Genomic DNA, 12,432 nt, shown 5'->3' with positions numbered 1-12,432 from the left:
ACACGTAAGACTATTTTCGATGTAGATGGGTTCGGTTTTCACTACCTCGAACAATTATCAAAACACTGACCTATGACCACTGAGAGTGGCACTTGATGGGATAAACGTATCATTGCTCCAACCATCCCCCAGTTAGGCCTCTGAAGACGGCGAAAAAGGCGAAACGTTAGACAAATAAAGAGTTCCATCTAAAAAAAAAACCTCGCAGGCACACTATTTCAGACTAGCAATATTCTGTCTTCGCGAATAGGACATACTATAGTTGCGCGTTATATTAAAAAGACAGGACCTCATCACCTGTTCTGAGATGGAGTCTTTTGTAGTTCAGCCCGAACAATGCAACAATAGCATAGGAAACCGGAGCCGAAGTAGACAATAGAAGATCGTCTGTATACATTGAGTGGGTGTCAGACACAGGGTTTTCTATATCCCATTCGAACCGAGAAGGTCGTTCAGTGGAATATATATTAATTAAAGGCATCACCCCACGAATCTGAGGTGGTGCAGATTTCAGGTGGAGTATTCGTATGCAGGATGGGAGACTACGAAGAGGGGGGTGATTCCGTCCATTTCTTCCTAATTACCGTAAAAAACGGCCCGGAAGATACGGCTTCATTCGTTTTGGCGCACCATTTTGTACAAGAGGTTCGATTGGAGCGCGCCAGTCTTGTGCGGCGCCGCATCTTCCGGGCCGTTTTTTACGGCAATTAGCAAGAAATGGACGGAATCACCTCCCTCTCCGTAGTCTCCCATCCCGTATACGAATACTCCACCTGAAATCTGCACCACCTCAGATTCGCGGGGTGATGCCTTTAAAGCAGACAGAGGAACGTGCAAACGAATATGAACGACTGAATGAGCGAGCAAAACGTTGTATGTCGCACTTTTGGACGATACAAGTAGTTATGCCACCAAATAATCGCGACAGCTAAGCCTATTTTATACCACATCCCTTCGCGATCATATCTACTATTTCTGAATAGTTAATGAGCGTATATAAGGACCATTATTGTCCTATTCGTGTTATTACACAAGTGTAAGCCCAGCCCACAAGTGTAAGTGCTAAATAATTCCCATTTCTGACACTCAGCCTTTTCATGGTATTCTATAACTGAACCTATTATTGCATGCTAAGTAATCACAGGGAAATCGGGAAGCGTTCATTCAAAATACACGCTAGATCCATTAATAGTCAGAGATCAGAACATTATTACAGCAAAATGGAATGAATGTCAATGAGCAATAGCATATTTAGCATATATAAACTGAGGTGACCTTTATTGCTGCAAAATCCCATAGAGATAACAATAGAAAGCGAGGATTAATCTTGATGAAGTAAGCTGAAGGTATCGGTACGTTCTACATCTTCTAGATTACGACGAGCTTCCAGCTGTAATGTAACGGCAGCAAGGAATGCGGGAATAGAATGCCGTTCTCCGATGTACCTAAACAAGAAATGATAACGAAATTAATCCAGACGAGACGAAATATCTTTAAAGGTAATGCCAAGAAGTGCACATTACTTTTGCATTTCATTCTCCCATAGCCGTCCTTGAGAAAGAACATCCTGATCAACATCAAGAAGATCTACAATTCCTGTTTCTGCGTTGTACTGAAAACACATTGAAAAAGAAACAAAGCTGTTTATCTACAACAAACCAACCCATGTTCAGCCACTCACTTTGAAAACAAATTGTTTGTCCATCTCGTCGTACACACTATTCACATAACATATTCCTTCTCCTTCGTCTATCATCTTTATTTGGTAACCCGTCAAAGTAGTGGATATTTCCCTAGAATGCAATCAAATGCGAAGATGCTGTTGCGTATCTTGTCTGAGAAGGCATACCTGTACTTCTTCGCTAAATCAACTTGAAGTTGTGTGGCTTCTTTCTTCTCCCGCTCACTTTTCTTCAGCTGAGCTTCCAAAGCATGAAGGTGCTCATCTCGTGCACGTTTTATTTCTGATAATTCGTCGTGTAAAAATACTTCGCCCTGATAAAAAATGTTTCCAACTAGGACAATAAGAGACTATAAATGAAAACTCAGAAAACCAGACCGCCTTTCTTTTCCCCAAACGTCCTCTCTCTACTTCTCCCCTTAGCTCCTCTACAGCACACTGCAGAGGATTGTTTCGTAAATGCAAAATCTGCGTTTCATCTCCTGCATCGGTACTCTCTCCTCCGGCGTTTCGTAGCTCCAATTCCAACTGTTTCAATTTTTCATGGGCCTATAAATAGTGAGCTTGCAAATGTCAACGTAACCACGTCAAAAAGAGGAAATGCACCTGAGAAAGTTGCACATCTAATGAATTTTTCTCCGACAATACTGATTTAAGTTCTAACTGAAGAGACTCTATCCTAGCCGTTTTCTCTTCCAAACACTTGTTTACTGAAAAACACGTGTCTTTCTCGCATTTTAAGGATTTCCTGAGATCATCAGTGGTTGCAACCCTGGAAGAACTGATGATAAACATATGAAGTCAGCTCGAACCTATCAAGAAACTTACAGATGGTCTATTCTTCCTAGAAGAATATCCCGCTCCTTAGTCAGTAGCTCTACATCATTTTTTGCATTTATTGCATCTGCACGTGCGCGTTCCAGGTCCTCTTCCAAATTTTCTGACCTGTATCACGAAGTTTCAAAAGAAGCTATTTGCTTGGGGTATGTTTTTCGCAATTTTTTTAATCGAGTTCGTAGCGCTAAGAGAACAGAAAATATGCTAACATCGAGCTTATAAACACAAAGGAAACGGCGAAATTATACGTACTGTTGTGACTAGCTGTCACACCCTCTGCTCCGTAAAAGCCATGACAAGGCAAGATGGGAATAGTTGCATAGGCAAAAGCCGCAGAAGCAACAGTGATAGAATGAAAACAAATGTCCGCAATATCAAAATCAAGCAAATTTTACTAAACAATAAACGATAACGATACTAACTCAGATGAATCTTTAAAATATACAAGAAATTAGATTCTTTGTTTCACACGATCTTATTTAAGATTCTCCCTTTCACTTACCGGTTGATAAATGCTAGAATGGCTACTGAATCTTTCACTCTACTCAAAGGTACAGCACGTAGTTGCTAAAAAAAAAAGGAAGCTGCCCGAGCATGATATCTGTCGTTATTAATGAAACTACACAATTATTCAAGAGACCCCAATTTATACAAATAAAGATGGTTAAACTGTGAGCAGAGCAGGTTTTAAAATCAGAACAGACCATGAAATCCAAGTTATCAAGGACAGAGATTGAAATCGGAAGTAAAAAAAGAAATGATAGCTTTAAAACACTAACTTTGCGGTAAGCTCCTCTATTTGCTTCATTATTTCAGCAGCACGATTTTCTGATGCTGTGTCGTAGACACCGAATAATTTCCTCACACATGCGGAACGAAAGGAGTTTTGTTCACTCTGAACAGAAACAGTTATTTATAAAACGGTTATGAAGCTATGCAATCCAGAATGCAGAAAAGAAATTGCAAGCAATTTCTTTATCGTATAGAAGGAAACCTCTTCGGAAATGAAACAGGAGAATACTATCAGTAAAAAATTCAGGGTTCTTAGAACTGAAAGTATAGATGCCAGACGTACATAAGTGACACTTATATACACTTACAGATCCACATCAACAGTTATTGGCAATATGATGCTAATCCGAACCGTCATTATCAGACAGTAAAGTCATGCTTGCTTCTCATTTGTATCCAACAAGCACTCCAAAATAATTCACGTTCGGACAAAGATCAAACAACTTTGGTTTACACATAGAAATCGATTCCCTTGACTGCTTGGTTCCAAGTTTTACAGAAGATTTGTTTTCCATATGTCTTTAATTCCAAATTGAGAGTGGTTGCCACTTCAACACTTTCCTCATTTTTATTCAGCAATGTTTAGTTCGTGAGGAACGGAGTAAAATTAGAGTTAAATTAGATGAGATAGATAGTTGGATGAGAAGAGAGGGAAGAGATTCTTCGAAAACAAAGGATAAATAGCGAAAGAGGCAACTCTATCAAGTAAAGCCGCATCGAAAGATAAAACTCCAAAAAGAAATATCACATTGTTCATACAAGAATTAAAAGCAGCGTCCGAGGAATTTTCAAGCTTGGTTTTTCTCCATCACTAACTAGAACATAATTCACAAGAATCACGATAGATACTAGATAAGAACTCCAACAAATCCAGGGATCTGACAAATAAGCAGAGACTCAGAGACTTCTATCTGCACATGCTTGTCACGGTGAAGACAAACCCCACAAAATAACCGAATAAAATGAGGTCAGTTTCGTCGGATGCTGTCTTTAAGCAGGTTACGAACAAGTTAGCAGAACATATAGTGTTGATGAAGAAAACGGGTGGAAGGGTGCGCCGGGGGGGAGATTGGGTTGGAATAATTGAAGGGAGGGGGGGAAAAAAGGGCCCCCCCCCCCCTCCCCCCCCCCCCCCGCGCTTCCTATCGTTTTGACCACATGACCATACTATACTGCGGTTTAAGCGCGATGCATGAAGCATGATTTGTTGAATGGATTCTCAAATGCCGTGCGAACTCATGGCTGTAAATGGTTTTAAATTTCTTTATTTGTGGAGTTGGAACTGTGTGTTTTCACAGTTATACTCTGAACTATGCACAGCGCCACACCTATTGCTGAGATCTGACTTCGAGAATTTCTCCGAATAGTGCCTGTAATCTATCCAGCGTTTCTTCTCAATTTTCTCCACTCTCCCCCTCCCTATTCTCAAATAAAAAACTGTAACGAAGAACTGGCTGTGGTTTTACTGCGCACTTTTAGTTCTAGTTCTCTACTAACTTCACACTTATTATACTATACGTAAGCAGAATAAAAGATCATTGATACATTTAGATATGAATAACGTGTATTAAAACGAAACAGAAACACATAGCTTCTTGGCTCACCAGCATTTCTTCCATTTTCTTCTCCAGCAGATGATATTTCTCCTCAGCGCTGTTCTTTTTCTCTTCCATCAACATCGATTTCTGGGCACGGTCGCTAAAAAGAACCATAAATGTGGAACTGCACTTGAAGATGGAACCGGTTCTAGTGTTTCTTTTACAAGGTATAAAAATTTATTGTGTTGGTGCACATTTATCCGCGGTTTTGGCGAGCACTTATACCACGAAAATTGCGCTTATCCTTTTTTAATAGAAACGTTTTTCACTGTCTTATTCGAAAAGGTACGTGTCGAAAATTATATTCGTATTCGTTGTACTATGCTCTACCACTTCGAGAAAGAATGGAAGGATTCACAGTCATTTTGTGATCTCAACTAGCTTTTCAGCGAAGAACAATTAAAAGAAGACAATGTATGTCCGCTTCGAATCTGACGACACTATCAGCTTGGAAAATAAGCCAAGAAGAGGACGAGCATCGGATTTCGACGATCAGGCACTTCTGGCAGTCGTGGATGAATAATAATCAATAGCGACGTATGCCTAAGCTAAACTTGTCTTCAAGCTGCAATCGAGTGAAAACACCGCGCGAGAACCACTAGGATAATGTGCGTCCACAAGTAGAACGGCGTGTTATCGAATCCATCGCTAATAAAGGTGGAGAACTGCTTCCTCATCAGCCAAAATCTTTCACAGAGGCGCAAACAGATTGGCACGTCAATCGTTTGTTGAAAAACTGGTAACAAAATAATGTTTATAACGACTTCAATGAGCTGATGATCGATGTCGAAGTGTTGATTGCCTTGAAGAGACGTGACTTCCTTGCAAGTGGAATCGACCTTCTGCCAAGCAAATCGAAAACAGTGATAGAAGTTCACGGTGATTTCGCTCCACTGTAATCACATAAACATGTTTTTGTTGGACTTCTATGTTTTTTTTTTTGCAAAAATAGTGCTTTAAAAACGCGGATAATTATGCATCAATCTAATAGCATCAGTGAAACTCGCGATTCACTTCCTCAGTATCAGCATACTACGGAACCAACATACTGCAGATTGGTGCTCAAGAAACTTACAACAAAATAGTCAAACGGTCCTTCAATTGGCTATTCTCCAGTTCCAGGCGCTGAATGCGTTCATCTTTCTCATAATCAATTGAAGTGTTCGCAATTGTGCTATTTAGAATTGATTCGCTCATATTGGAGAAGATTGAATGGTCACCTGAAAGCTAACTTTAAGAAACAACAACTCATCTATCAGCTCAAAGGAAGTACAAAACGGCAATTAAACGAGCAACCGCTATATAACGAGATATTGTTATTATTGTTGCAAAAGCAACAGATTCCTTCTGTCAAATATTTCTCGAATATCATAGATAATTTACATGGAATAGACACCCAGAGAAATCATTTTGCCACTGAAAATTGCGTTCACATCTCAAAAACACAGACCAAGTTTGGGGCAATTCAGATGTTATACCGTACGTCATTGCCATAACCCACAGAACCTGTATTATTATGAATAGATAAGGAATAAAGTGCTCAGTGTTCGGTTTCAGAATAGTGGATGTTTACGAACATGAATGCCGTGTCAAACCACCATCACAGTGGCAACCACAGTGGTTTGTCCTTAACATTATTCTACAACCACTGAAATGTTGTCGTACAAAACTTAAGAAATGTTCGGGTTATGCTGGAAAACTATTGGAAAACTAAGGCGATGTACATTACCTCAAATAATTCGTGGGGTGAAATATTTTAGGAGACTGAATATTTGCAGCACTAGAACTGTAGCAGAACAAAACAAATGTTGCAATGCAAAAGGAATGTCAGATTCGATTAGAAATCTTGAGAAAAAGAAATCTCTAAAGCGATTCTGGGCAGAAATTTTGGTCTGGGATCGAAGAATGAAACTGAATTTATTCCTGTTTTAGAATCATATTTCAACCTTCTTCTAGCATCTCCCAACACCTACTAGCACTAGTTGCATTCAAACTTTCTGCATTACTTTTAAAGTGTAGTGTCCCTGTACTGCACCTCCGTGTTCTGCTCGGGAAATCCTAAACGAATTTGTTCTCTACTGTCTATACAGAAGGACAGCAGATTAGTTAGCTCCAATCGCACCATGTCCATTACATCGAGAAAAAACTTCTTATTTAGTGCAGGAATACGGTACTTAGAGATAAATTGATACCTTCTGCAATCATCGCTGTATCAGTTGCACTGAGATCGCACCCTTTATCAACGTCGAAGTGGTCTTTCTCTACCGAAGCGTCACCAAAGATTTCGTCATCCTCATCTGAAACAACAGTGAAGAAAGACTTCAACGGAGAGTTAAACGACGCTCAAATTGATATTCTTAGGTCTAAAATATGCAGTCATGTGTGCGCCTCACTTTCACTACTATACTGATCGGAATGCTTTTTCAGTTCTCTAAAGTTGATAGCGCGTGCACAGATCCTCCTGGAGATCATAGGGATCTGTTACAAGAACTGTCTCTTGAAAAGGATAAAGTAACCTCTATTCTTCTTCGCGTAGTTATTCAACTCCTCCAGTGAAGACGCTGCTTTCTGGAGGAACTCATCAAGATCTTCTAGAATATAACACTTCAAAATAATTGCATGAAACTAGAAAGAAAACTATCAGCAGCAAAATAGAGGTAAAAAAAATAACTACCTCTACGAATCTCCTCAGTGTTATACTCGGCTGAAGCCCAAGCCGATGTCAACTAAAAGAGTGTTGCAAAATGAAATTTTTTACACATAGTCTTGTGACACAAATGTTTGTTGTTTAATCTTTCGAAGCGTTCTGTGACATGGAATCCTTTAAGAAAGACAATGTGTTGTTCGATAGACGACATTAGCCGTCGCGGACCTAGGCTCAAAAAAGGCATCAATGCAAGCAATCCCTCCATCAAAGGATGCCCGTTTTAGACAGTGGGGACAGGTGATGAGGAGGAAATGGCAGAAGATGATTATCCTGTCGATATTGAAGCACTCCTTACCAGTATATTACAGACGAAATTTAAAAGCAGTACTCGAATGGGTTTCCCTCAAGTTTCCCCCAAACTGTTATCAAACAATGATGTTTTGGCATAAAATGACGTGAAAAACAATATCCCACTGATAAAGATAATATTCTACGTCAGATCATGTAAACTGTTCGCTACTATTTAAGCAGCCGTTTGCATGCATTTCCCACTTTCTGAGGAAGACATGATACCAACTTGAGGCGAATGAAGAAGAAAATAGACACGCGAGGAAGTCATAAAGTCATAAAGTTGAAAAGCAACGCGCTCAATGGCCACGGCTATGAAACGGCTGCAACCATTTACCTTTTGCGACGTGTACACAAAGTTATTGCGCGCTGTATCGACGCCGCGGGACCCGTCGCAACTCGTTTTGTAACTGCCTGGCGCCGGCGCGCCAACCTGACGCTGGTGGACTCGTCGCACCCTTTCTATAGGTACGGGTTCACCGGCGTCGGATTGGTGCGCCGCCGCCAGATACCTATAGAAGGAGGTGCGACGAGTCCACCGGAGTCGGATTAGTGCCGGCGCCAGATACCTATAGAATTGGCTGCGACGGGTCCACCGGAGTCAGATTGGTGCGCCGGCGCCAGATAGCTATAATATGGGGTGCGACGGGTCCACCGGCGTCGAAATGGTGCGCAATAACTTCGTGTGCATGACGCAAAAGATAGATGGTTGCAGCCGTTTCATAGCCGTGGCCACTAGGTGCTTTGCCTTTCACCTTTGTGACTCCTCCGCGTGCCTATTTCCTTCTTCGTTCGCCTCAAGTTTGTAGCAAAATAGTAGAGAAAATCGCCCCACCAATGCAGTAAATGGAAAACGTGGACTTACCGCCAGCTTTATTTTATCGCAGAGTAGTCCCTTTGAGCGCATTTCGTCCTCGGCAATTAGAAGTCTAGCTTTGGCACACTGAAAGTAACGGTAGAAACGCGTACAGGCATTGCGCCATTCGTCACGAGAACAGATTGTCTGAAAGTGTAACTAAAGATAGTGAACGACTGGACTCAAAATATGGTTTCTCTTATTCAGCTAAAGTTAGACATTTTAATTTTGAGTATGAATTTAGAGCTGCTCGTTCTTGCTCGTCATACGAGTTCCAAGATCAGTTCATCAAAAGAACAGAATGGTATAAAAAGTACAACTCGCATCGCAGAGCTCGCGCTTCACTTCATCCAATGAAGTGTTTCGGTTCTTCCTAATCAGCTCCTTCTTCAGATCCACAATCTCCAGATGAAGTTTTTCAGTGCGATCTTTGCCATCCTTCAAAAAATCGAAATACATGCGAAAAACAGATATCGTAGAGCAAATTAGCAAAACTCACCATCTCAACTGCCTTCAGTCGCTTTATTTCATTCTCTGCGACTGATAACTGCCGTTTCAAAAAGTCAACCTCCTCTTTTAACTCGAGTATCTTTACGTTTGGATTTGCCACTGCAAAGAAGACACATCAAACGATAATGATAATCAAGGAGAGATATAAGACTAACTAGATGGTAAAGAAAAGCTGTCATCAAATGTCAGACGTTTCGAGATTTGCACCAAAGAAGGGGTAGCCACCGGAACAACTTTTTTTGCTGACTCATCACGTGAAGGAAATGCTTTGCGGAATTGAGCGATCAACTGCAACAATTTGTGTTAGTTCTATTTACAGACGTGATATAGGAGAAGAACACCGAATCTGACGAACTGGTGTACTTATGCTTCGACAGAAGTAGATGTGAATGAAGCACAGAAATATATACACTACATAATTTCAATCAACTTCTACGTTGATTGCGATCGTTTGCAATTCTTCTAAAAATCCGAAATTCCAGTTGCGGATGTAGCACATTATGGTAAGAGGTTCGGCTGCCACTGCACTGCCAACAACTCGAAACTGCCCTAGCCCATCAAGACTTTCAGAACTCCATGGTCAATAACTTGGTAGCAGACATCTCAGAGGGGATGAAAGCGCTAACTGCATAGATCGGCTACCGCAAGCCGTCGAGTAGGCCAAACAAATTCGTAAATTTCAAACGATTCTGACTTGGTGGGTCGCTTTGGCGAATACCAAACGAATTAATTAACGCCAGAGAATTAACTTTCAATCCTTTAGTCGGGATCCCAACTCCCATCTCAGTACAATGTCATCTTTGCGTAGGCATGTCGGAGTGTAGGGAGCGGCTGAAGTGCTGAGACTGACTGGAATAATATGTGGAATCGATATTTCCCTCAAAAAAAATCACCATGTTCGTAATCAGAATACGCTGGAATCTCAGCTGGCAAAGTCTCATTGAGTCCGAAAAGAAAATGCACAAAAATCGAAAATCAATGAATAGACATTCTTCTCTAAAATGACTACTATATTCGCAATCATGGTGAACTCCCATCTCGTAGATTTCTACTGCGTCTAGGGGAGATAGTCGAAAATCAATAAAACCGGCATAATTGCTTTGCGGACGAATATTTGCGTGCGGAAAGTAGCGTTTAATCCGGTCTTTTCTCTACGGTGGGCAAAATTTTGTACAGTTAGGGAAGCGAGTTATGATGCGAACAAAGCCACATAGGTCATAATTTTCGGGGAAAATGTAGTTGGGGGCCACTCCGTGGCGCACTTATTTCTGGACGCTCTATCTTACTTCTTCTCTTAGTAACTTTAAGTTACATGTCATAGATCCTCTAAAATTAATACATAGATCTTGAGGCCCCACGACTTATTTATTTACTTCCAGAAATAGCGGTGCCAATGAGTGCAATTACATTTTACGTTGTTTCTTTATACGAAAGTTTTTTGGATAAGTTCTGTCAACCCAAGATGATGACAAAGACTGATTATTGCATGGCTCTCAGCTATCCGAGTCGGTTGCTTGTTTGTGGGTCCTTAGACAGAACAGGAAATAATATTGATCATATTATCATCGTTCCTCATTGGAAAACTTCTTAGAGGAGAGTAAACAGAGAACACTGTGCTCGGCCCTCAAAATCGACATGTTTTCGAAATTAAGCAGCAAAACTCCTGTTCGTGCGAATGTCACAATAGGCGCTGCAGCATTTTTCACGAAGCTAGACTCAAACCGCGAATGCCAACGCACTTCCTAGTGAAGAGCAGAGTGCAGAGAGTTGCTTTGACCTGGGGAAGTCTCCCCACTTCCTGGCTCTAACAACAGAATTTCTATATTTCGGATTCTGGATACAGAATTCCAGATTTCTTTATCTCCCGCAGTAGAAAAATGATCTCATAACCCCCATTGACTGCTTTGTATCATTTAAACCTACCAGACCTATTATGGAGCATTATTCTCTTTTCAAAAATACGTTTACGTCAAGAAATTAATAAGAAACACTGGAACCGAGAGCTGGTTATCAAAGGAAATATAACAGAACACCCTACATGACGACTACCTTAGGGTTTAGCTGCATGGTTGCTTCGGAAGGTTCATCGTCGTCATCGCTGCTGCTCTGTGTTCTTCCTCGGATCATTGCAGTCTAGTAGCATTCACTGGTTAAATCAATATGATAGGAATCAAATTTCAAGCAGGATATCGTACCAGGGACAATGGGGCATGTAGTATAAGTCTAAACTGCTCAGTGGAATATCTTTTATTCACTATGTACAGAGCAAAACAAAACCGGAACAAGAACTTGGAGTAGTAACATCAAGCAATATCACAAGTATCCAATGCAACAGTTCCGACCATACCCTTAGCTAGTTTATTAGCTCTATGCAGTTTGCTGCTCTCGAAGGCGACGAGCCTCCTCGAATGCCATTTGTTCACGGAGAAAGTTCTCGTACTCCTCCTTCCTTTTCTGAGCTAGAAGCTGCTTTTTCCATTGCGCTATAGCATCATCACCTTCTCGACTATCAGGGACTTTGTATCCCTTCATCTAAATAAAAGAATAAATTGGCTAACGGTTATACACACAAACAGAATGCACACAAACTCACAAAAGTCTTAAAAAGCGACGGTTGATTGAAGAGCCAAAACGCAACAACTGGAAATCCGACCATCAGAGCAAATCGCCCAGTCTCTAGCTTCCACCCACCCATAACTGTGATGTTCACAATACAAAGATATCAATTGCAAGCCATTTATTTGGAAGCAGTACCAATTGAAGACAACTTGAAAGTCCACAAAACTAGCACGAATAGTTAGTGATTTATTAGGTAAGGCAATGTATCAGAACAGAAATTACCCGAAATTTCTCTACAATTACATCTTAAAGTGCTAACGTACTTCCTATTACGCGACTAATTCCCTAAACGCATAGCATAAAAATCGTCTTCGTAGTGCAAGAGAGTACCGGGAGCAAAGAGTCGTGTATTTCAAAATGAGACGGCTCATCCGGCCCATTCATGACTAGTAAAGGGCACAGTACAAGTGAATCGATCTCACTCTTAAATGAACAGAAAAGGAAACAAGAATATGGATAGATAGGACCTACGGCATGAACACAACTAGATTTCAAAACGTCCAGAACAATAAAGTAAAAGATGTGATATCTATGTTAGCAAAAA

The 12,432-nt window shown here is 40.8% G+C and overlaps 2 protein-coding genes across 2 annotated transcripts; both read right to left on the bottom strand.

Moving 5' to 3' along the window:
- Positions 1–1,321: 1,321 nt before the first annotated feature.
- On the bottom strand, positions 1,322–11,396 carry RB195_018238 (uncharacterized protein; the record flags this gene model as incomplete). The annotated part of the gene is made up of 18 exons (XM_064185580.1): positions 1,322–1,445; positions 1,524–1,612; positions 1,682–1,793; positions 1,850–1,995; positions 2,060–2,230; positions 2,288–2,453; positions 2,510–2,626; positions 3,298–3,413; positions 4,915–5,008; positions 5,984–6,128; positions 7,101–7,205; positions 7,425–7,499; positions 7,583–7,634; positions 8,769–8,906; positions 9,084–9,197; positions 9,259–9,368; positions 9,425–9,557; positions 11,319–11,396. 18 exons carry the CDS (start codon positions 11,394–11,396, stop codon positions 1,322–1,324), a joined length of 2,085 nt encoding a protein of 694 aa, XP_064041461.1.
- Positions 11,397–11,636: 240 nt separating this feature from the next.
- RB195_018237 (uncharacterized protein) lies at positions 11,637–11,964 on the bottom strand (the record flags this gene model as incomplete). The annotated part of the gene is made up of 2 exons (XM_013445316.1): positions 11,637–11,801; positions 11,863–11,964. 2 exons carry the CDS (start codon positions 11,962–11,964, stop codon positions 11,637–11,639), a joined length of 267 nt encoding a protein of 88 aa, XP_013300770.1.
- Positions 11,965–12,432: the final 468 nt, after the last annotated feature.

The sequence above is a fragment of the Necator americanus genome, chromosome II (genome assembly GCF_031761385.1).
Source record: "Necator americanus strain Aroian chromosome II, whole genome shotgun sequence".
In the NCBI taxonomy this organism is placed as follows: Eukaryota; Metazoa; Nematoda; class Chromadorea; order Rhabditida; family Ancylostomatidae; genus Necator; species Necator americanus.
Note: the sequence above shows the minus strand (reverse complement) of the source record. Positions and strands in the feature narration are given on the sequence as shown.